The sequence below is a fragment of the Cherax quadricarinatus genome, chromosome 4 (assembly GCF_038502225.1).
Source record: "Cherax quadricarinatus isolate ZL_2023a chromosome 4, ASM3850222v1, whole genome shotgun sequence".
In the NCBI taxonomy this organism is placed as follows: domain Eukaryota; kingdom Metazoa; phylum Arthropoda; class Malacostraca; order Decapoda; family Parastacidae; genus Cherax; species Cherax quadricarinatus.
The window spans coordinates 20537068-20563860 of record NC_091295.1 but is presented as its reverse complement, the minus strand read 5'-3'; the positions used below and the strand labels follow the sequence as shown (position 1 = coordinate 20563860).

At 39.4% G+C, this 26793-nt stretch overlaps 1 protein-coding gene across 3 annotated transcripts in view; it reads left to right on the top strand.

Moving 5' to 3' along the window:
- The window catches only part of stau (double-stranded RNA-binding protein Staufen), a 326000-nt gene that overhangs the window by 203680 nt on the left and 95527 nt on the right, over window positions 1-26793 (top strand). For all 3 annotated transcript variants that reach the window (XM_070095188.1, XM_070095180.1, XM_070095173.1), the window contains one exon: window positions 18460-18606. In XM_070095188.1, coding sequence (XP_069951289.1) covers window positions 18460-18606 — 147 coding nt within the window. The remainder of the gene's footprint in view (window positions 1-18459; window positions 18607-26793) is intronic.

Genomic DNA, 26793 nt, shown 5'->3' with positions numbered 1-26793 from the left:
CTTTCCCTTTATATAAAGGGACTATACATGCTCTCTCCCAATCCCTAGGTACCTTCCCCTCTTTCATACATTTATTAAACAAAAGTACCAACCACTCCAACACTATATCCCCCCCTGCTTTTAACATTTCTGTCATAATCCCATCAGTTCCAGCTGCTTTACCCCCTTTCATTTTACATAATGCCTCACGTACCTCCCCCACACTTACATTCTGCTCTTCTTCACTCCTAAAAGATGGTATACCTCCCTGACCAGTGCATGAAATTACTGCCTCTGTTTCTTCCTTAACATTTAAAAGTTCCTCAAAATATTCTCGCCATCTTCCCAATACCTCCATCTCCCCATCTACTAACTCCCCTACTCTGTTTTTAACTGACAAATCCATATTTTCCCTAGGCTTTCTTAACTTGTTTAACTCACTCCAAAATTTTTTCTTATTTTCATTAAAATTTCTTGACAGTGCCTCTCCCACTCTATCATCTGCTCTCCTTTTGCACTCTCTCACCACTCTCTTTACCTTTCTTTTACTCTCCATATACTCTGCTCTTCTTATAACACTTCTGCTTTGTAAAAACCTCTCATAAGCTACCTTTTTCTCTTTTATCACACCCTTTACTTCATCATTCCACCAATCACTCCTCTTTCCTCCTGCCCCCACCCTCCTATAACCACAAACTTCTGCCCCACATTCTAAATACTGCATTTTTAAAACTATTCCAACCCTCTTCAACCCCCCCACTACTCATCTTTGCACTAGCCCACCTTTCTGCCAATAGTCGCTTATATCTCACCCGAACTTCCTCCTCCCTTAGTTTATACACTTTCACCTCCCTCTTACTTGTTGCCACCTTCCTCTTTTCCCATCTACCTCTTACTCTAACTGTAGCTACAACTAAATAATGATCCGATATATCAGTTGCCCCTCTATAAACATGTACATCCTGGAGCCTACCCATCAACCTTTTATCCACCAATACATAATCTAATAAACTACTTTCATTACGTGCTACATCATACCTTGTATATTTATTTATACTCTTTTTCATAAAATATGTATTACTTATTACCAAATTTCTTTCTACACATAGCTCAATTAAAGGCTCCCCATTTACATTTACCCCTGGCACCCCAAATTTACCTACTACTCCTTCCATAACATTTTTACCCACTTTAGCATTGAAATCCCCAACCACCATTACTCTCACACTTGATTCAAAACTCCCCACGCATTCACTCAACATTTCCCAAAATCTCTCTCTCTCCTCTACACTTCTCTCTTCTCCAGGTGCATACACGCTTATTATAACCCACTTTTCACATCCAATCTTTATTTTACTCCACATAATCCTTGAATTAATACATTTATAGTCCCTCTTTTCCTGCCATAGCTTATCCTTCAACATTATTGCTACTCCTTCTTTAGCTCTAACTCTATTTGAAACCCCTGACCTAATCCCATTTATTCCTCTCCACTGAAACTCTCCCACCCCCTTCAGCTTTGTTTCACTTAAAGCCAGGACATCCAGCTTCTTCTCATTCATAACATCCACAATCATCTCTTTCTTATCATCTGCACAACATCCACGCACATTCAGACTTCCCACTTGGACAATTTTCTTCTTCTTATTCTTTTTAGTAATCTTTACAGGAAAAGGGGTTACTAGCCCATTGTTCCCGGCATTTTAGTTGACTTTTACAACACGCATGGCTTACGGAGGAAAAATTCTTATTCCACTTCCCCATGGATATAAAAGGAAAATTAATAAGACCAAGAACTATTAAGATAAAATCAAAGAAAACTCAGATGAGTGTGTATAAATAAATGTGTACATGTATGTGTAGTGTGACCTAAGTGTAAGTAGAAATAGCAAGACGTACCTGTAATCTTGCATATTTATGAGACAGACAAAAGACATCAGCAATCCTACCATCATGTAAAACAATCACAGGCTTCGTTTTACACTCACTTGGCAGGACGGTAGTACCTCCCTGGGCGGTTGCTGTCTACCAACCTACTACCTATACAGGAAGGCCCCACTTATACGGCGGGTTAGGTTCCAGGCTACCGCCGTAAAGCGGAAACCGCCGTAAAGTGGAACACCCTTTTTTTCCACTTACAAATGCATACAAACACTAGATAACAAGTTTACACTAACATATATTAAGTTAGCAATAGAACCAGGCATCAAAAAACAATAAAAAAGTACAATACACACATAGTGCACTCATTACTTACCTTAAAATATTTATAGTCTTAATCTAGGGTGAGACAAGTAGTATTTATTGTAAGAAATCAAGTGTGGTATGTATTGTAATAAGCCAGGCTACCTTACCAGGCCACCCCACCCACACATACTATTCTATAATATTTAAGCATCCCAGAGCGATAAAATGTATATACAGTTCACTCATTACTTACCTTAAAATATTTGTAGTCTTAATGTAGGGTCAGGAGTAAGTAAGTAATTATCAGAGTATATATAAAATATGAAATAACTTTTAAAAACATTTGAAATTTTGGAGTTTCCAGACAAAATGGAGAGACTTAGTGCTTACTGAGCTCATGGAGAATGTAAACAAACAGGGTGGGGCACGGTGACCGTATTAGAAAGTCAGGTGGGGGGAGCCGTATAGTGAGTTTTGGTCATAATTTGAAATGTCCGTATTAGCGGAACGCCGTAAAGTGAAACGCCGTAAAGCGGGGCCTTCCTGTATATATATATATATATATTTATATATATATATATATATATATATATATATATATATATATATATATATATATATATATATATATATATATATATATATATTTATATATATATATATATATATATATATATATATATGTCGTGCCGAATAGGCAGAACTTGCGATCTTGGCTTAAAAAGCAACGCTCATCTTGCCATATAAGACAAACGAAAATTTGTGTATGCAATAATTTCTCCAAAATCATTCTGAACCTAACGAAAAAAATATATTTCGTTGTGTTTGTTTAGTATTAAATTATTGTAAACAAATCTAAAATATGTATAGTTGGGTTAGGCTAAAATAAATTGCTCTTGTTATAATAAGGTTAGGTAAGTTTTCTAAGATTCTTTTGGTGCAAAATTAAATTTTTTTACATTACCATTAATGAAAAAAATATATCTTAAAACGTATAAGAGAAAATTTTAGAAAGGACTTAATTTTAAATGAGTTCTTGCTAATTGAAAAGTTTTACATATTCGGCACGACATATATATATATATATATATATACATATATATATATATATATATATATATATATATATATTTTTTTTATTTATTATCACACTGGCCGATTCCCACCAAGGCAGGGTGGCCCGAAAAAGAAAAACTTTCACCATCATTCACTCCATCACTGTCTTGCCAGAAGGGTGCTTTACACTACAGTTTTTAAACTGCAACATTAACACCCCTCCTTCAGAGTGCAGGCACTGTACTTCCCATCTCCAGGACTCAAGTCCGGCCTGCCGGTTTCCCTGAATCCCTTCATAAATGTTACTTTGCTCACACTCCAACAGCACGTCAAGTATTAAAAACCATTTGTCTCCATTCACTCCTATCAAACACGCTCACGCATGCCTGCTGGAAGTCCAAGCCCCTCGCACACAAAACCTCCTTTACCCCCTCCCTCCAACCCTTCCTAGGCCGACCCCTACCCCGCCTTCCTTCCACTACAGACTGATACACTCTTGAAGTCATTCTGTTTCGCTCCATTCTCTCTACATGTCCGAACCACCTCAACAACCCTTCCTCAGCCCTCTGGACAACAGTTTTGGTAATCCCGCACCTCCTCCTAACTTCCAAACTACGAATTCTCTGCATTATATTCACACCACACATTGCCCTCAGACATGACATCTCCACTGCCTCCAGCCTTCTCCTCGCTGCAACATTCATCACCCACGCTTCACACCCATATAAGAGCGTTGGTAAAACTATACTCTCATACATTCCCCTCTTTGCCTCCAAGGACAAAGTTCTTTGTCTCCACAGACTCCTAAGTGCACCACTCACTCTTTTTCCCTCATCAATTCTATGATTCACCTCATCTTTCATAGACCCATCCGCTGACACGTCCACTCCCAAATATCTGAATACGTTCACCTCCTCCATACTCTCTCCCTCCAATCTGATATTCAATCTTTCATCACCTAATCTTTTTGTTATCCTCATAACCTTACTCTTTCCTGTATTCACCTTTAATTTTCTTCTTTTGCACACCCTACCAAATTCATCCACCAATCTCTGCAACTTCTCTTCAGAATCTCCCAAGAGCACAGTGTCATCAGCAAAGAGCAGCTGTGACAACTCCCACTTTGTGTGTGATTCTTTATCTTTTAACTCCACGCCTCTTGCCAAGACCCTCGCATTTACTTCTCTTACAACCCCATCTATAAATATATTAAACAACCACGGTGACATCACACATCCTTGTCTAAGGCCTACTTTTACTGGGAAAAAATTTCCCTCTTTCCTACATACTCTAACTTGAGCCTCACTATCCTCGTAAAAACTCTTCACTGCTTTCAGTAACCTACCTCCTACACCATACACTTGCAACATCTGCCACATTGCCCCCCTATCCACCCTGTCATACGCCTTTTCCAAATCCATAAATGCCACAAAGACCTCTTTAGCCTTATCTAAATACTGTTCACTTATATGTTTCACTGTAAACACCTGGTCCACACACCCCCTACCTTTCCTAAAGCCTCCTTGTTCATCTGCTATCCTATTCTCCGTCTTACTCTTAATTCTTTCAATTATAACTCTACCATACACTTTACCAGGTACACTCAACAGACTTATCCCCCTATAATTTTTGCACTCTCTTTTATCCCCTTTGCCTTTATACAAAGGAACTATGCATGCTCTCTGCCAATCCCTAGGTACCTTACCCTCTTCCATACATTTATTAAATAATTGCACCAACCACTCCAAAACTATATCCCCACCTGCTTTTAACATTTCTATCTTTATCCCATCAATCCCGGCTGCCTTACCCCCTTTCATTTTACCTACTGCCTCACGAACTTCCCCCACACTCACAACTGGCTCTTCCTCACTCCTACAAGATGTTATTCCTCCTTGCCCTATACACGAAATCACAGCTTCCCTATCTTCATCAACATTTAACAATTCCTCAAAATATTCCCTCCATCTTCCCAATACGTCTAACTCTCCATTTAATAACTCTCCTCTCCTATTTTTAACTGACAAATCCATTTGTTCTCTAGTCTTTCTTAACTTGTTAATCTCACTCCAAAACTTTTTCTTATTTTCAACAAAATTTGTTGATAACATCTCACCCACTCTCTCATTTGCTCTCTTTTTACATTGCTTCACCACTCTCTTAACTTCTCTCTTTTTCTCCATATACTCTTCCCTCCTTGCATCACTTCTACTTTGTAAAAACTTCTCATATGCTAACTTTTTCTCCCTTACTACTCTTTTTACATCATCATTCCACCAATCGCTCCTCTTCCCTCCTGCACCCACTTTCCTGTAACCACAAACTTCTGCTGAACACTCTAACACTACATTTTTAAACCTACCCCATACCTCTTCGACCCCATTGCCTATGCTCTCATTAGCCCATCTATCCTCCAAAAGCTGTTTATATCTTACCCTAACTGCCTCCTCTTTTAGTTTATAAACCTTCACCTCTCTCTTCCCTGATGCTTCTATTCTCCTTGTATCCCATCTACCTTTTACTCTCAGTGTAGCTACAACTAGAAAGTGATCTGATATATCTGTGGCCCCTCTATAAACATGTACATCCTGAAGTCTACTCAACAGTCTTTTATCTACCAATACATAATCCAACAAACTACTGTCATTTCGCCCTACATCATATCGTGTATACTTATTTATCCTCTTTTTCTTAAAATATGTATTACCTATAACTAAACCCCTTTCTATACAAAGTTCAATCAAAGGGCTCCCATTATCATTTACACCTGGCACCCCAAACTTACCTACCACACCCTCTCTAAAAGTTTCTCCTACTTTAGCATTCAAGTCCCCTACCACAATTACTCTCTCACTTGGTTCAAAGGCTCCTATACATTCACTTAACATCTCCCAAAATCTCTCTCTCTCCTCTGCATTCCTCTCTTCTCCAGGTGCATACACGCTTATTATGACCCACTTCTCGCATCCAACCTTTACTTTAATCCACATAATTCTTGAATTTACACATTCATATTCTCTTTTCTCCTTCCATAACTGATCATTTAACATTACTGCTACCCCTTCCTTTGCTCTAACTCTCTCAGATACTCCAGATTTAATCCCATTTATTTCCCCCCACTGAAACTCTCCTACCCCCTTCAGCTTTGTTTCGCTTAGGGCCAGGACATCCAACTTCTTTTCATTCATAACATCAGCAATCATCTGTTTCTTGTCATCCGCACTACATCCACGCACATTTAAGCAACCCAGTTTTATAAAGTTTTTCTTCTTCTCTTTATATATATATATATATATATATATATATATATATATATATATATATATACACACACATACATACATACATACATACATACATACATACCATCTTTTAGGAGTGAAGAAGAGCAGAATGTAAGTGTGGGGGAGGTACGTGAGGCATTACGTAAAATGAAAGGGGGTAAAGCAGCTGGAACTGATGGGATCATGACAGAAATGTTAAATGCAGGGGGGGATATAGTGTTGGAGTGGTTGGTACTTTTGTTTAATAAATGTATGAAAGAGGGGAAGGTACCTAGGGATTGGCAGAGAGCATGTATAGTCCCTTTATATAAAGGGAAAGGGGACAAAAGAGACTGTAAAAATTATAGAGGAATAAGCTTACTGAGTATACCAGGAAAAGTGTACGGTAGGGTTATAATTGAAAGAATTAGAGGTAAGACAGAATGTAGGATTGCGGATGAGCAAGGAGGTTTTAGAGTGGGTAGGGGATGTGTAGATCAGGTGTTTACATTGAAGCATATATGTGAACAGTATTTAGATAAAGATAGGGAAGTTTTTATTGCATTTATGGATTTAGAAAAGGCATATGATAGAGTGGATAGAGGAGCAATGTGGCAGATGTTGCAAGTATATGGAATAGGTGGTAAGTTATTAAATGCTGTAAAGAGTTTTTATGAGGATAGTGAGGCTCAGGTTAGGGTGTGTAGAAGAGAGGGAGACTACTTCCCAGTAAAAGTAGGTCTTAGACAGGGATGTGTAATGTCACCATGGTTGTTTAATATATTTATAGATGGGGTTGTAAAGGAAGTAAATGCTAGGGTGTTTGGGAGAGGGGTGGGATTAAATTATGGGGAATCAAATTCAAAATGGGAATTGACACAGTTACTTTTTGCTGATGATACTGTGCTTATGGGAGATTCTAAAGAAAAATTGCAAAGATTAGTGGATGAGTTTTAGAATGTGTGTAAAGGTAGAAAGTTGAAAGTGAACATAGAAAAGAGTAAGGTGATGAGGGTGTCAAATGATTTAGATAAAGAAAAATTGGATATCAAATTGGGGAGGAGGAGTATGGAAGAAGTGAATGTTTTCAGATACTTGGGAGTTGACGTGTCGGCGGATGGATTTATGAAGGATGAGGTTAATCATAGAATTGATGAGGGAAAAAAGGTGAGTGGTGCGTTGAGGTATATGTGGAGTCAAAAAGCGTTATCTATGGAGGCAAAGAAGGGAATGTATGAAAGTATAGTAGTACCAACACTCTTATATGGGTGTGAAGCTTGGGTGGTAAATGCAGCAGCGAGGAGACGGTTGGAGGCAGTGGAGATGTCCTGTTTAAGGGCAATGTGTGGTGTAAATATTATGCAGAAAATTCGGAGTGTGGAAATTAGGAGAAGGTGTGGAGTTAATAAAAGTATTAGTCAGAGGGCAGAAGAGGGGTTGTTGAGGTGGTTTGGTCATTTAGAGAGAATGGATCAAAGTAGAATGACATGGAAAGCATATAAATCTATAGGGGAAGGAAGGCGGGGTAGGGGTCGTCCTCGAAAGGGTTGGAGAGAGGGGGTAAAGGAGGTTTTGTGGGTAAGGGGCTTGGACTTCCAGCAAGCGTGCGTGAGCGTGTTAGATAGGAGTGAATGGAGACGAATGGTACTTGGGACCTGACGATCTGTTGGAGTGTGAGCAGGGTAATATTTAGTGAAGGGATTCAGGGAAACCGGTTATTTTCACATAATCGGACTTGAATCCTGGAAATGGGAAGTACAATGCCTGCACTTTAAAGGAGGGGTTTGGGATATTGGCAGTTTGGAGGGATATGTTGTGTATCTTTATATATGTATGCTTCTAGACTGTTGTATTCTGAGCACCTCTGCAAAAACAGTGATAATGTGCGAGTGTGGTGAAAGTGTTGAATGATGATGAAAGTATTTTCTTTTTGGGGATTTTCTTTCTTTTTTGGGTCACCCTGCCTCGGTGGGAGACGGCCGACTTGTTGAAAAAAAAAAAAAAAATATATATATATACACACACACATACATACATACATACATACATACATACATACATACATACATACATACATACATACATACATACATACATACCCCTCTGGGTTTTCTTCTATTTTCTTTCTAGTTCTTGTTCTTGTTTATTTCCTCTTACCTCCATGGGGAAGTGGACCAGAATTCTTCCTCCGTAAGCCATGCGTGTTGTAAGAGGCGACTAAAATGCTGGGAGCAAGGGGCTAGTAACCTCTTCTCCTGTATATATTAGTAGATGTAAAAGGAGAAACTTTCGTTTTTCCTTTTGGGCCACCCCGCCTCGGTGGGATACGGCCGGTGTGTTGAAAGAAGAAGAAATACTCTGCATAATATTTACACCACACATTGTCCCTAGACAGGACATTTCCACTGCCTCCAGCCTCCTCCTTGTTGCAACATTTACAACCCATGCCTCACACCCATATAAAAATGTTGGTACCACTATACTCTCATACATTCCCTTCTTTGCCTCCATGGATAACGTTTTTTTGTCTCCACAGATACCTCAATGCACCACTCACTTTTTTCCTTCATCAGTTCTATGAGTAATCTCATCCTTCATAAACCCATCTGCTGACAAGTCAGCTCCCAAATATCTGAACATTCACTTCTTCCATACTCCCTCCTTCCAATGTGATATTCAATTTTTTTCTTTATTTAAATTGTTTGCTACCCACACCATTTTAATCTTACCTATATTCATTTTCAACTTTCTGCCTTCACACACCCTAATAATAATAACAGTAGTAGTATTAGTAGGTTGGTAGACAGCTACCACCCAGGGAGGTACTACCGTCCTTCCAGGCAACTGTAAAACGAAAGTCTGTAATTGTCTTAGGTAGGATTGGTAGGATTGCTGGTGTCTTTTTTCTGTTTCATATGCATGCAAGATTTCAGGTACATCTTGCTACTTCTACTTATACTTAGGTCACACTACACATGCATGTACAAGCATATATACATGCCGCTCTGGGTTTTCTTTTATTTACTTTCTAGTTCTTGTTCTTGCTTATTTCCTCTTACCTCTGTGGGGAAGTGGAACAGGATTCTTCCTCTGTAAGCCATGCGTATCGTGAAAGGCAACTAAAATGCTGGGGTCAAGGAGCTAATAACCCCTTGGCCTGTATATAGTACATGTATTACTAATGTTAAAAAGAGAAACCTTTGTTTTTTCTTTTTGGGCCACCCTGCTTCGGTGGGATATGGCCGGTTTATTGGAAGAAGAAGAAGAAGAATAACAATAGTAGTAGCAAGTGAGTGTAAAACGGAACTCTGTATTTGTTTTACATGAAGGTAGGATTCCTGGTATCTTTTTTCTGTCTCATCAACATATAAGATTTCAGGTACGTCTTGCTACTTTTACTTACACTTAGGTCACATTACACATGCATGTACACATTTGTGTGTACACACTCATCTTAGTTTTCTTTGATTTTATCTTAATAGTTCTTGTTATTATTACTTTTCCTTTCATATCCATGGAGAAGTGGAATAAGAATCTTTCCTCTGTAAGCCATACGTGTTGTAAAAGTCAACTAAAATGCCAGGAAGAATGGGCTGGTAACCCCTTTTCTCGTATACCTTACCAAAAATAAAAGAAGAAAACCGTCAATTGTTTATAGACAGGCAATGGATATATCGGATCATTATTTAGTTGTAGCTACAGTTAGATTAAGAGGTAGATGGGACAAAAGGAAAATGGCAACAGCAAGTAAGAGAGAGGTAAAAGTTTATAAACTCATGGAGGAGGAAGTTAGGGGTGAGATATAAGCAAGTACAGTGGACCCCCGCATAACGATGGCATCACATAGCGATTAATCCGCATACCGCTTGTTTTAATCGCAAAAATTTTGCCTCACATACCGCTTAAAAACCCGCTCACCGATTTTCGTCCGAGACGCGTCCAATGTGCGTCCTGAGCCACGCTCACATGTTCCGCCGGTGGCATTGTTTACCAGCCAGCCTCCGCGGTAACATCCAAGCATACAATCGGAATATTTCGTATTATTACAGTGTTTTCGGTGCTTTTTCTGGAAAATAAGTGACCATGGGCCCCAAGAAAGCTTCTAGTGCCAACCCTACAGCAATAAGGGTGAGAATTACAATAGAGATGAAGAAAAAGATCATTGATAAGTATGAAAGTGGAGTGCGTGTCTCCGAGCTGGCCAGGTTGTATAATAAACCCCAATCAACCATCGCTACTATTGGTGGTACAGCTGCTGCTGCTACTGCACTGTCAGCTGCTGCTGCTGCTGTAGCATCGTCTGCTGCTGCTGTAACATCGTCTGTGCTGCTGTAGCATCGTCTGTTGCTGCTGTACCACCGTCAGCTGCTGCTGCTGCTGTAGCATCGTCTGCTGCTGGTGTAGCATCGTCTGTTGCTGCTGTACCACCGTCAGCTGCTGCTGCTGCTGTAGCACCGTTGTTGGTGTGGCTTATTGAGAATACCAAGAAACAATTAACCCCAGAGGATTTGCCACCCAGGATAACCCAAAAAAGTCAGTGTCATCGAAGACTGTAACTTATTTCCATTGGGGTCCTTAATCTTGTCTCCCAGGATGCAACCCACACAAGTCGACTAACACCCAGGTGAACAGGGAAAAATGCCTGGAACTAGTGCTCATATTGGTGAATTTAAAGCCAGCAAAGGTTGGTTTGAGAGATTTAAGAATCGTAGTGGCATACACAGTGTGATAAGGCGTGTTCTGGAAGAAAATTCCAAACAGGACCTACAGTACTCAGGAGGAAAAGGCACTCCCAGGACACAGTGTCTCATCAGTCATTGCTGCATCTTCAATAAAGGTAAGTGTCATTTATTCTTCATTTAGTAGACTAGTACATGCACAATATATACTGTGCATGTACTACTCTACTATTGTGCATGTATCCTTCTCTTTGTGTGTGGGAAAATGTATATTTCATGTGGTAAAATTTTTTTTTTCATACTTTTGGGTGTCTTGCACGGATTAATTTGATTTCCATTATTTCTTATGGGGAAAATTCATTCGCATACCGATTATTTCGCATAACAATTACCCCTCTTGCACGGATTAAAATCGTTATGCGGGGGTCCACTGTACAGTGGACCCCCGGTTAACGATATTTTTTCACTCCAGAAGTATGTTCAGGTGCCAGTACTGACCGAATTTGTTCCCATAAGAAATATTGTGAAGTAGATTAGTCCATTTCAGACCCCCAAACATACACGTACAAATGCACTTACATAAATACACTTACATAATTGGTCGCATTCGGAGGTAATCGTTATGCGGGGGGTCCACTGTATTGACGGAAAGGTGGGCTAGTGCAAGTATTGGTAGTTGGGGGGGGGGGTTGAAGAGGGATGGGATAGTTTTAAAAATGCAGTGTTAGAATGTGGGACAAAAGTTTATGGCTATAGGAGAGTGGGCACAGGAGGAAAGAGAAGTGATTGGTGGAATGATGAGGTAAAAGGTGTGATAAAAGAGAAAAAGGTAGTTTATGAGAGGTTTTTATAAAGCAGAATTGATATAAAGGCAGAGTATATGGAGAGTAAAAGACAGATGAAGAGAGTGGTGAGAGAGTATAAAAGGAGAGCAAATGATAAAGTGGGAGAGGCACTGTCAAGAAATTTTGATGTAAATAAGAAAAAATTTTGGAGTGAGATTAAAAGGTAAAGCCTAGGAAACGAATAGATTTGTCAGTTAAAAACAGAGTAGGGGAGTTAGTAGATGTAGTTGTAGAGTTAGTAGTAGTAGATGCTTATGATTTGCACACACTGTACCACACCACATCTGTCATGTTCGCTTGCAAAGAAATCGCTGAGTAAGGGGCTTGTGTACCAGTTATCAGTATACAGCCTCTCTTCGCTTGACGATGGAGTTCCGTTCCTAAGACCTCGTCGGTAAGTAAGGAGCATACTATAATGGTAGTGGGTTTGTGTCAACCATCTTTGATATTGTTTTAATGTCACCTTTGCACCATTTATAGCATTTCTTGTATATTTTTAAATGTTTATACAGTAGTGTACTGTATATTGTAATAAACAGAATAGAGGAAACCAGCTCTAACATACATTATACATGTATAGATATGAATGCTGGTCAAAGAGCCAGACGTAAGTCTGAGTCGTCGGTTAACGAGTATGTCACTAAGTGAGGAGGGGCTGTATAATATATGCCCCTTACCTAAATATGGTTCCATGATTGTTCTAACCACATCACCAGAGATACCCAATAACTTCCTGGTATCTTGCAATGTATTACTTCCAGTGTACACAATAATATCCAATACAAGACCACTGTAGCAATCACAAAGTACAAACAACTTTATACTAAAGCGTTTCCTCTTGCTTGGTACGTATGTACCGCCTGAACGACAGTCTACCTTTAAACAAAAAGACTCATCAGTTACAACCTTCCTGAAGGGATAAAAATACATATTGAATTTCTGTTTCCGATACATTAAAACATCCCTAATCTTCTATAACCTGTCTTTTTGTCAGGCCTGGTTTTGTCTGAGAAGTATAGCATAGGTAATAGTAGCACAAATCTATTCACTGGTATTATATCACTTAAAGCTGGGGCTGCAATCAGGCAGTCTGTCGACCAGTATGATTTAACACTGTGCTTATACACATGTGGCATAAGCATTATTGTAGCAAAGAAAAGATACATCTCAGTCACAGTTGTCTCTTTCCATTGGTGTAGGCAGGATCTTTGTGAAAGAATTGTGTTTGTCATGGTGTTCTTGTAGTATGTGTTGCTTTCCCTGACAAAAATTTCCATCAGAGGTTCATCAAAGAATAACTCGAAACATTCCAGGTTCGGTGGCATTGTTCTCAAGTGTACAAGATGGCCGTATTCCACTTTGATTTTCATCAAAGTGATGGGGATTGGGAACAAAATTGGCAGCTTCCTGCCAATCCCAGGTGCGGTCTGCTGGTGGATACAGTACATAAATAATTAAAATATAACAACAGAAGTAAATTATGGTAAAAAGAATGAAATAATGAATGTACATTACATTGCAGTACTATGTAGGTAGTTTATATAGGAAAGGTTTGACATTATGCCCTACCCAGTATGTCGGCAATTTTCAAAGGTTCGACTTACGTCCATTTTGACTTAAGACCGGTTGGTCGGAACCAAGCTTGGTCGTAAGTTGGATGGTACCTGTATATATATATATATATATATATAATAACACACACACACACACACACACACACACACACACACACACACACACACACACACACACACACACACACACACACACACACACACACACACACACACACACACACACACACACACACACACACACACACACACACACACACACACACACACACACACACACACACACACACACACACACACACACACACACACACACACACACACACACACACACACACACACACACACACACAGAGGGAGAGAGAGGGAGGGGGGAAGAAAAACTTCCTACAGGGAGGGAAGGAAAAAAAAAAAACATTGTGGTCCAAGGCAGTGAACATCAGTGGCATCACTACATGCCTTCCTGTATCTGGATAGATACTGCAACACAGGAGACATAGCTGTAGCTGAGCTGTGACGTAACAGGGTACAGTCTCCTGTGAAACAGTGAAGCAGTCATCGTAGTAGTCACTGCAGGATTCACTTATCCTGGGGCACAACCTGCTGGTGCCCTCGAGTGAGGCGTCATCATTACTTGGCAACTGGGCAGGACTTCTTCTGGCAACACATCACATTTTCCTCCATAATGTGTTTTTGTCCTGCCCTCTGAAATGTATGATAAAAATCACTTGACTCAAGCCTTTCAAAGTCCAACTCAGTATCAAGGTTACATAACAGTTTTTTCCAGCCATTATCTAATGTTCTTTCAGTTCCTTCCATGACACCGGAAATTGAAGATGGCCTATGTATGTTCTCCAACATACGTAGGCCATCTCTTCACAAATCTTCATCTTCAATCACTACTAGTACATCATCTGTGCACCTAGACTGGTACAACCTCTTGCAGGCTACTGTAAGGGAGGTGGTATTAAAGGGCAGAAACGGCTTTAATTTTACCATCTGTACTGCTTTAGATTTCAGCCCTTGGGTGAGCAGGTGCATTATCAAGCAACAGAAGAGCCTTGATATTCTTGGGATCTAGTTTAAGGACCTCTAGCTGGTACTTGGGTACTTCATGGACAGACTGTGTAAAAAATATAATCACCAAACACATCCCTGTCAAAAGAGTCTTTCTTACTCTTATAATAATTTACCAGCATCTCACTGTTGCAATCCTTCAAAGCACACAGAAATGCTGAATTTGCCTATGACCATCAACAGTTTCAAAAATTTGAGAACCATCAGCATTACCACATCATAAAACTTTTAAGAAGCAGTTTTTGCTAACTTTATGGCTTGGTGTTCTATCTTCATGTGAAAGGCTAGCATTTTGGGAGCAGATGCCAAAAGAGACCAGTCTCATTAGCATTATACAGTTAAGATTAAAGGAGCTTCTCACTGTCTATTAGATCACTGAATATTAATCTCAGTGCCTCATTTTCATCCATGGGTGCACCACCAGCCTCACCTTAAGTCTTAACATTACTCAAGCCATGATCATTACAATTATGGATTGCCAAAGCCAGTGTACCAGAGTTAAGATCAGTACCATGAACATTAACGCCAACAGAATATTGTTAAATATACTATTTATGCATGGCTTCTCCAAGCTTTTTATCACGGGTTGTTTTCATATGCTTTCTAGATCCCACTGTTGAACACTTACAGCTACCATCTACACTAAATTTACAGAACATATATCTCTAAGTTTGTCCTTGCTTTGACAGATATCAAAACACAGATATCAAACACTGTTTTGTAACACCATATTCCTCATGAATCTTTTCCAGATACATGAGGAATATGTTCAAGTTTCTGTTTAACATTAAGCACACATTTCCTCTTGACACCACTACTTGCTTTAGAAGGCATACTTAACTACACTTTACTTAATATGTTAATAAAGTCACACAAAACACTGTAAATCTAAGGAAAACTGAAGACTGAATGATAAGTGTATGCATGAGCCAGCCCAGACAATAAACTGAAGCAGGTGGCTTCTGGCTTGGGGAACAACGAAAACAGACAGGTTCGAGAGGTGGTTGCTCTGGCCCGTACCGCACAAACGTCACAATTGTCAGACTTGGTCCAGTGATTCAGAGGGCTGCTAGATGCTATTGGTATTGACAAAATCCAGAAGCTACAGATTTTTTCCATTTTGACCGATTATTCCAGTTTTTGTCCTACCAACTTTCTTGTCTGTAGTTTCCAAAATTTGCTAGATAGGGATCTTTTAATTTGAGGTTTTATTGTATGAGATACCCAAACCAACATATGGAATTCTTCAACAAAATCTTATAGAGCTCTTAGAGGAATTATAATTCCCAAAGAAAAAGGCTCACTAATATCTCGTATTCTCTTGGTCGAACCAAAACTTGGTAAAGAACAATCTGATTCATATCTCAGAAGCCCTCTTCATATTTTCTTGGTATTTTTGAGGTGGGTGGGTTTTTCTGTACATGTTGCTAGTTCTACAACAAATCTTTTAAGATAGATTGTCTTTTCAGAAATTAACTAATTATAACATACCATTCCATAACAGAAAAGAAATATAGTACAGTGGACCCCCGCATAGCGATATTAATCCGTGCAAGAGAGCTCATTGTTATGCGAAATTATCGTTATGCGAATGAATTTTCCCCATAAGAAATAATGGAAATAAAATTAATCCGTGCAAGACATCCAAAAGTATGAAAAAAAAAATTTTACCACATGAAATATACATTTTCCTACACACAAAGAGAAGGATACATGCATAATAGTAGAGTAGTACATGCACAATATATATTGTGCATGTACTACTCTACTAAATGAAGAATAAATGACACTTACCTTTATTGAAGATGCAGCAATGACTGATGAGACACTGTGTCCTGGGAGTGCCTTTTCCTCCTGAGTACTGTAGGTCCTGTTTGGCATTTTCTTCCAGAACACGCCTTATCACACTGTGTATGCCACTACAATTCTTAAATCTCTCAAACCAACCTTTGCTGGCTTTAAATTCACCAATATGAGCACTAGTTCCAGGCATTTTTCCCTGTTCACCTGGGTGTTAGTCGACTGGTGTGGGTTGCATCCTGGGAGACAAGATTAAGGACCCCAGTGGAAATAAGTTAGACAGTCTTCGATGACACTGACTTTTTTGGGTTATCCTGGGTGGCAAATCCTCTGGGGTTAATTGTTTCTTGGTATTCTCAATAAGCCACACCAACAACGGTGCTACAGCAGCAGCAGCAGCAGCAGCTGACAGTGCTACAGCAGCAGCAGCTGACAGTGCTACAGCAGCAGCAGCAGCTGACATTGCTACAGCAGCAGCAGACAATGCTACAGCAGCAGCAGGTGGTACTACAGCAGCAGCAGCAGCTGACAGTGCTACAGCAGCAGCAGACGATGCTACAGCAGCAGCAGACGATGCTACAGTAGCAGCAGACGGTACTACAGCAGCAGCAGCAACTGACGGTGGTACAGCAGCAGCAGCAGCTGACGGTGCTACAGCAGCAGCAGCAGCTGACAGTGCAGCAGTAGCAGCAGCAGCTGACGGTGGTACAGCAGCAGCAGCAGCAGCAGCTGTACCACCAATAGTAGCGATGGTTGATTAGGGTTTATTATACAACCTGGCCAGCTCGGAGACACGCACTCCACTTTCATACTTATCAATGATCTTTTTCTTCATCTCTATAGTAATTCTCACCCTTATTGCTGTAGGGTTGGCACTAGAAGCTTTCTTGGGGCCCATGGTCACTTATTTTGCAGATAAAATCACCAAAAACACTGTAATAATACGAAATGTTCCGATTGTATGCTTGGATGTTACCGCGGAGGCTGGCTGGTAAACAATGCCACCGGCGGAACATGTGAGGCTGGCTAAGGGCGCACATTAGACGCATCTCGGACGAACAGCGTTGAGCGGGTTTTTTAGCGGTATGCGAGGCAAAATCTTGGCGATAAAATGTAGCGGTATGCGGATTTAACGTTATGCAAGGCCAACGGTATGCGGGGGCCCACTGTATAAGATAAAGGTGATAAAAACTCTTAATGCACAAACAGAATATGGTTACGCACCAATCCTAGTAGAAGACTTGAATTACCATTGGTTAAACAGTCACCCATTTGATTGTCATAATTGATATTCTATCTGTTAAGAGGACCGGCTGTGGTGCTGGAAGCTCTCAGTCCTCCATATATACAACAGTCATAACATTTGAGCTGTACCTTTTTCTTATAATTTAAAACAGCTTTCTCATCCTTAATTTGATTCTATGCTTGATCTGCTAAAGATTTAATATTCCTTAAATAATTTGTCCAGATCAACCTTTTTCTTAGTACAGTCCATCCTTTTATTGTGTATTAAAGAAAGGTTTCATCAGTTGTTTTTATCTGTCATACACATACCTAGTCCTCATTATTCCTAGACCTCTATATGAATTTGTCAGGCATTTTTAGCTGCTCTTCAGCCAAACTTACCAAACATAAAGTATATTAAGTTTAACATTATAGTAAAACAATTTATCGAATCATGATTACTAAAATAAATTATGAAATATCATTTGAAATCTCTTCCATTCAAATGATGATTGTCACAAACAATCCCAGATATTCATGTATTTAGTGTCAAGAATTATCCCTGATGTTCATGTATTTATTGTCAAAAATGATCCCTGATGTTCATGTATATTTGCATTTGTCCTGATTGATCTACAGACAGGTCAGAGGATAATGTCAACCATACAAGACTGGTAATGCAGTAGTCTGAAAATCTCTTCAAGATGTAGCATTCAGCATGGTAAATGTATTGTTATAGTGAAAATTTATATTTACTATTTGTGTTTATATACAGGAGCAGAAAGCAGCCCCAGAGTATGGTCAAGGTATAAACCCTATCTCCAGACTCATTCAGATTCAGCAGGCTAAGAAGGAAAAGGAACCTGTATACACACTTCTGGCTGAGAGAGGTGTGCCACGCCGAAGAGAATTTATCATGCAGGTATGGAAATACTTGAGAATTAATTAAGGAGGGGTTTAGGATATTGGCAGTTTGGAGGGATGTCTAAACTGTCGTATCTGAGTGCCTCTGCAAAGACAGTGATTATGTATGAGTGATGGTGAAAGTGTTGAATGATGAAAATTTTTCTTTCTTTTTAAGTTTTTCTTTCTTTTTGGGTCACCCTGTCTCAGTGGGAAACGGCCGATGTGTTAATAAAAAAAGTAGTAGTAGGTTATTGTTAGACAAAAATTTTAAAGATGATCAACAATTTATCTGGAAAATACTTATACAGTTGTGCTGTTATTCATCAAAAATTAATGCACTTAGCAAAAAAAAAAAAAAAAAAAAAAAGAGGTTCTAAGTATATATACAATTGCCTGTTTGTAGCTACATAAACAAACCTATGCTTGTAGTGTCCAGTCTTGAATATTTAACCCTTTGACTGTCGCAAGCCCCTTTCTGAAACTGTCATTCTGTGTCGCAAAATTTTTGGGGAAAAAAAAAAATTATTTTTTTCTTATGAAATGATAGAGAATCTTTTCCTGGTGGTAATGACACCAAAAGTACGAAATTTGGACGAAAACTCACGGAATTACACTCCTGCGAAATTAGTGGTCTCAGCGACATATACGCATCGGCGATTTTGCCAACTTTGAGCCCTGTTTTTGGCCAATTCTATTGTTCCCATTGACCAAACTCAAAGCTATTTTGTTAGAACTCTATTTTTTCAATCAATTGAGTACAAGAAACCGCCCATTTATCGATTTGAACTACCCAACAAAGTGGTCAGAATTTGGCAATTTTGCCAATTTCACACAAATTAAAAAAGATGCCAATTTCAAAATAGGGTCCAGAATAAACAATGTAGACATTCTCGGCACTAAAATAACATATCCTCTGTTCATTAGTCACGTCTCTAGGCCCCTCTTATATTACTATTGCTTTCTATTTTGATTTTTTATTCATACAAAAAATATAAAATTTAATGTTATGCAGACTACTGCATTATTGTAAAAATGGTATAAATAATGTCAGTGCACTAGTGAAAGAATATTAGACTTCCCAATTGACGTGTATTGGACGTGTGGTGTGATTTTCTTACTCTTGTACATTGGTAAAAATCGAACATTTCTGCTACTTTGACCTCAATTTCAAGGTCATTTTCATCGTGAAACTAATCAAAATCATCTCTATTTCTGCAATATGTTTTCCATTTTATCACGTGAGACCATGAAAACGAGAATACAACGATAAATACTATACGAAAATAGACCTCAAAGTCGGCGTTTTAATCCAAAAAAATTGTCAGTTTATTTTTTTTCTCATTATAATGCATTGCGTGCTGCAGGATTTTTTATGTGGTGCACACTGACCACACAGACCCATTCTCTCACATGTGGGCCTACCAGCTTTCTCCTGCTTGATTTGAAGCCGCTAGAATTATTGAGTATATATACGTCCAAAACTCTGGCTTGTAAAACGTATATATACGACCAAAACAGTCAAAGGGTTAATATACAGTGGACCCTCGAATTTCATGATTAATCCGTTCCAGAGAGTCTGCCAAAAGTCGAAATTCACGAATGTCGAAACCATTTTCTCCATAAGAAATAATGTAAATCCAGTTAATCCGTTCCAACCCACTAACAGAATAAAAGTTACCCAAGCAATAAGCTTTGATAACTCTATTTATTCACATGCAGGTCCCACTCAAATCCAACCCCTCTCACTCGTGTATTTCTCCAACCTAAATTTGAAACTACCAAAGGTTTTAGCCACATAGTAGGGTTATCAAAGCTAAAACCTTGGGTAGTTTCAAATTTGTTGGATAAATACATGAGTGAGAGGGGTTGTATTTTAGTGGGACTTGCACATGAGTAAATAGAATTATCAAAGCTTATTGCTTGGGATGGCTAATGTAATAACTATTTTTAAAGCAGGGGACAATTCGTTACCGTCAAATTACCACCCAGTAAGCCTGACCTCAGTTGTAGGCAAATTACTAGAGTCAATTATGGTTCTTCAGTATACAGTGGTCCCTCAATAATCGTCCGGCCTGAAAGTCGTCCATTTCGGAAATAGTCCCATTATTTCGTCTAAACATTGGCTCGCAAATGGTTCGTTAACTCGCTAATCGTCCTGCATCTGGGACGTGTACTCACGCTCTGAGCTGCCGGGGCCTGCCTTCCCAGCCAGTGTGCCATTGTTTACCAGTGAGTGACGGTCCCCTAACTTGCTCCTACGAAATATTTCATAATATTCCATTGATTTTAGTGCTTGCAAGTGCTAAATAAGCTACCATGGCTCCAAAGAAAGCTTCTAGTGCCAGCCCTTTGGTAAAGAATGTGAGAAACACATATAATTTATGAAAAAGTTTATAGAAAAATACAAAGGTGGTGAAAATAAATAGTATAAAATACCGACACAATGGAAACATAAGCACATATGCAGTTTAATGTGATCCTTTATTGACAATGTTTTGCCCACACAGTGGGCTTTTTCAAGTCACAAACAGATCTGTTTGTGACTTGAAAAAGCCCACTGTGTGGGCGAAACGTTGTCAATAAAGGATCACATTAAACTGCATATGCGTTTGTTTCCACAAAGGTGGTGGTGGTGGTAGTGGAAGCAGTTGTGATAGTGGTTGATGGTGGTAGAGGGTGGTAGTGATGGTGGTAGAGGTAGTAGTGATGGTGGTAACAGTTGTAGTAGTGGTAGAAGGCAGTAGTGATGGTGGTAGAGGGTGCCTTCTTTAGTGAGTCAGCGATTCTACCAACTCCTCCAATGTTGTTGGAGTTATATAGGGCTACAGAAAACACCGCCACCTCAGCTGCTGCTTCACGGCTTACTGTCAGTGGCCCTTATATACCCAACAACAACACAACACAACACCTCTCGTGACATACGTAATGACTTACTTTACTCATTCTAGAGTATATTCCATGTTTCTATGTTATTAATATTGTTTATTATGTCACATTAGTTGAATTGTGATAGATAAATAAGCCGTAGAGTTGATATTAGTGTCATATTCTCCAACAATAAACTTACCATCCCTCCCTCACACAAACAAGTCTTCAATAAGAACATAAAGGAGGAACACTGCAATAAGCCTGTTGGCCCATACTAGGCCAGTCCTTCACAAATCCAACCCACTAACAGAACAAATGCTACCCAAGCAATAAGCTCAGGTGCAAGTCCAACTCAAACCCAACCCCTCTCACTCGTGTATTTATCCAACCTAAATTTGAAACTACCCAAGCCATAGCTTTTAAAACACAAGAAAGGAGGAACACTGCAATAAGCCTGCTGGCCCATATTAGGCTGGTCCTTCACAAATCCAACCCACTAACAGAACAAATGCTACCCAAGCAATAAGCTCAGGTGCAAGTCCGACTCAAATCCAACCCCTCTCACTCGTGTATTTATCCAACCTAAATTTGAAGCTACCCAATGTTTTAGCTTCGATCACCCTACTAGGCAGACCGTTCCACTCATCAACTACCCTTATTACCAATGTTCATTTATACATTTTATTAATGCTTTACATTTATTTGGCATTCTTTTCTGCATGTAAATCTATATTTATGCTAGGGAAGTGACCCCTTAAGTGACCTAGAGTTATTTCTTGTGTAGCTTTAGGTAGAGGTCGTTTTGATAAGGACCTGCCTCGCATGGGCCAGTAGGCCTTCTGCAGTGTTTCTCCATTCTTATGTTCTTATGAGTGAGAGGGGTTGGATTTGAGTGGGACTTGCGAGTGAGTGGGTGGAGTTGTCCGAGCTTATTTCTTGGGTAACATTGATAATTAGGTTGGGCAAATGTTTTGTTAGTGGGATGGACTGTAAAAGCCCTGCATAATACGGGCCAACAGGCCTGCTGCAGTGATCCTCATTTCTTATGTTCTTATGTTAGTGGGATGGATTGTAAAGGACCTGCCTAGTATGGGCCAACAGGCCTGCTGCAGTGTTCCTCCTTTCTTATGTTCTTATGGAGGGGGATTCCCCTTCCAAACAATAACCTCTCTTCCCTCTCTCCTCCACCCTGTCTTCCATTCATCAACAAAAGCCTTCAATAAAGGTAACTGTCAGGTTGAATGTTCATTCTTTTGTGCATGTAATCTATCTTTTAGGTAAAAAAAGAATGTTGTTGATACTTCTGGGTGTCTGGAACGAATTAATTGCATTTACATTATTTCTTATGGGGAAAATTGATTCGAAAATCGTCTATTTCAATAATAGTCCCACTTCCAGGAACGGATTAAGGACGATAATTGAGGGACCACTGTATTTATAGATGGGGTTATAAAGGAAATAAATGCTAGAGTTTTTGGGAGAGGGGTGGGATTAAATTATGGGGAATCAAATACAAGATGGGAATTGACACAGTAAAGTGGGTGTGAAGCTTGGGTTGTAAATTTTCACACTCCAGATTCTCTGCATAATATTTGCACCACACATTACCCTTAGACAGAACATCTCCACTGCCTCCAACTGCCTCCTCACTACTGCATTCACAACCCAAGTTTCACAGCCATATAAGAGTGTTGGTACTACTATACTTTCATACATTCCCTTCTTTGCCTCCATAGATAACGTTTTTTGTCTCCACATATACCTCAACGCACCACTCACCTTTTTTTCCTCATCAATTCTATGATTAACCTCATCCTTCATAAATCCATCCGCTGACACGTCAACTCCCAAGTATCTGAAAACATTCGCTTCTTCCATACTCCTCCTCCCCAATTTGATATCAAATTTTTCTTTATCTAAATCATTTGATACCCTCATCACCTTACTCTTTTCTCTGTTGACTTTCAACTTTCTACCTTTACACACACTCCCAAACTCGTCCACTAACCTTTGCAATATTTCTTTAGAATCTCCCATAAGCACAGTATCATCAGTAAAAAGCAACTGTGTCAATTCCCATTTTGTATTTGATTCCCCATAATTTAATCCCACCCCTCTCCCGAACACCCTAGCATTTACTTCTTTTACAACCCCATCTATAAATATATTAAACAACCATGGTGACATTACACATCCCTGTCTAAGACCTACTTTTACCGGGAAGTAGTCCCCCTCTCTTCTACACACCCTAACCTGAGCCTCACTATCCTCATAAAAACTCTTTACAGCATTTAGTAACTTACCACCTATTCCATATACTTGCAACATCTGCCACATGTCTCTCCTATCCACTCTATCATATGCCTTTTCTAAATCCATAAATGCAATAAAAACTTTCCCTACCTTTTCCAAATACTGTTCACATATATGCTTCAATGTAAACACTTCATCTACACATCCCCTACACTAAAACCTCCTTGCTCATCCGCAATCTTGCATTCTGTCTTACCTCTAATTCTTTCAATTATAACCCTACAATACATTTTTCCTGGTATACTTAGTAAACTTATTCCTCTATAATATTTACAATCTCTTTTGTCCCCCTTCCCTTTATATAAAGGGACTATACATGTTCTCTGCCAATCTCTAGGTACCTTCCCTCTTTCATACATTTATTAAACAAAAATACCAACCACTCCAACACTATATCATCCCCTGCTTTTAACATTTCTGTCATGATCCCGTCAGTTCCAGCTGCTTTATCCCCTTTCATTCTACATAATGCCTCAAGCACCTCCCCCACACTCACATCCTGTTCTTCTTCACTCCTAAAAGATGGTATACCTCTCTGGCCAGTGCATGAAATTACCGCCTTCCTTTCTTTGTTGACATTTAAAAGTTCCTCAGATATTCTTGCCATCTACTCAAAACCTCAATCTCCCCATCTACTAACTCCCCTACTCCTGTTTTTAACCAACAAATCCACTCGTTCTCTAGGCTTTCTCAACTTGCTTAACTCACTCCAAAATTTTTTCTTATTTTCATTAAAATTTCTTGATGGTGCCTCTCCCCCACTCTATCATCTGCTCTCCTTTTGCACTCTCTCACTGCTCTCTTCACCTTTCTTTTACTTTCCATGTACTCTGCTTTTCTTATAACACTTCTGCTTTGTAAAAACCTCTCATAAGCTAACTTTTTCTCTTTTATCACACCCTTTTCTTCATCATTCCACCAATCACTCCTCTTTCCTCCTACACCCACCCTCCTATAACCACAAACTTCTGCCCCACATTCTAATACTGCATTTTTAAAACTATTCCAACCCTCTTCAACCCCCCACTACTCATACTTGCACCAGCCCACGTTTCTGCCAATAGTTGCTTATATCTCACCTGAACTTCCTGCTCCCTTAGTTTATACACTTTCACCTCCCTCTTACTTGTTGTTGCCATTTTCCTCTTTTCCCATTTACCTCTTACTCAAACTGTAGCTACAACTAGATAATGATCCGATATATCAGTTGCCCCTCTATATACATGTACATCCTGGAGCCTACCCGTCAACCTTTTATCCACCAATACATAATCTAACAAACTACTTTCATTACATGCTATATCATACCTTGTATATTTATTTATCCTCTTCTTCATAAAATATGTATTATTTATTACCAAACCTCTTTCTACACATAGCTCGATTAAAGGCTCCCCATTTTCATTTACCCCTGGCACCCCAAATTTACGTACTACTCCCTCCCAACCACCATTGCTCTCACACTTGGTTCAAAAACTCCCCACGCATTCACCCAACATTTCCAAAAATCTCTCTCTCTATACTTATCTCTTCTCCAGGTGCATATATGCTTACTATAACCCACTTTTCACTTCCAACCTTTATTTTACTCCACATAATCCTTGAATTAATACATTTATAGTCCCTTTTCCTGCAATAACTTATCCTTCAACATTATTTCTACTCCTTTTAGCTCTAATTCTATTTGAAACCTCTGACCTAATCCCATTTATTCCTCTCCATTGAAACTCTCCCACCCCCTTCAGCTTTGTTTCACTTAAAGCCAGGACATCCAGCTTCTTCTCGTTCATAACATCCACAATCTTTCTTCTTCTTTCAACAAACCGGCCGTATCCCACCGAGACAGGGTGGCCCAAAAAGAAAAACGAAAGTTTCTCTTTTTAAATTTAGTAATTTATACAGGAGAAGGGGTTACTAGCCCCTTGTTCCTGGCATTTTAGTCGCCTCTTACAACACGCATAGCTTACGGAGGAAGAATTCTGTTCCACTTCCCCATGGAGATAAGAGGAAATAAACAAGAACAAGAACTAGTTAGAAAATAGAAGAAAACCCAGAGGGGTGTGTATATATATGCTTGTACATGTATGTGTAGTGTGACCTAAGTGTAAGTAGAAGTAGCAGGATGTACCTGAAACCTTGCATGTTCATGAGACAGAAAAATGGACACCAGCAATCCTACCATCATGTAAAACAATTATAGGCTTTTGTTTTACACTCACTTGGCAGGACGGTAGTACCTCCCTGGGTGGTTGCTGTCTACCAGCCTACTACCTAGAGCATCCACAATCATCTCTTTCTTATCATTTGCAGAACATCCACGCACATTCAGACTTCCCACTTTGACAATTGTTAGGGTAGCACTGAAAGGTGGGTTGGGCAAATGTTCTGTTAGTGGGTTGGTATTGTAAAGGACCTGCCAAGTATGGGTCAACAGGCCTACTGCAGTCTTCTTCCTTTCGTATGTTCTTATTACGAAATTTATCTTATGAACACATGGGGTGATGGTCACTCACTGAGGAACAATACCACACTGACTCTGAATGGTGTGTGTGGGAGCCTTTTTGTAAGCGCAGCTGCTGGGAGGTCGCTTAGACGCGTTCTGTACGACTGACAAATAACGAGGCAAATCATGAAACGCGAGGCTATGTTTTAAAGAGAAACGTTGCCGAAAATTGAAATTCCCGAAGCGTGAGGCGGAGGGAAGGCGGGGGTCCACTGTAAGAATATTTAAGGAAATAGAATCCGGTGATTGGAGCACTTCATGTCTCCTCATATATCCTCATTTAAGTGTTCACTCTGGGAAAGATAAACTTTTTAGTATCCTTTTTTCTCTTGATTTGTTTACAGTTTGCTACTATGACATTTTGTTCCCTGTGCTGATGGCTCTTAGACTACATCTTTAGCTTTTCTTTGGTTTCCTTTTGGTTTTATGTTTTTAGTGTTTTCAGTCTTTCTTAGCACTCGTATCTTTTTAAATCTGGGAGTCGTTTAGTTGCTTGTCTTTAAACTCTTCTTCTATCTC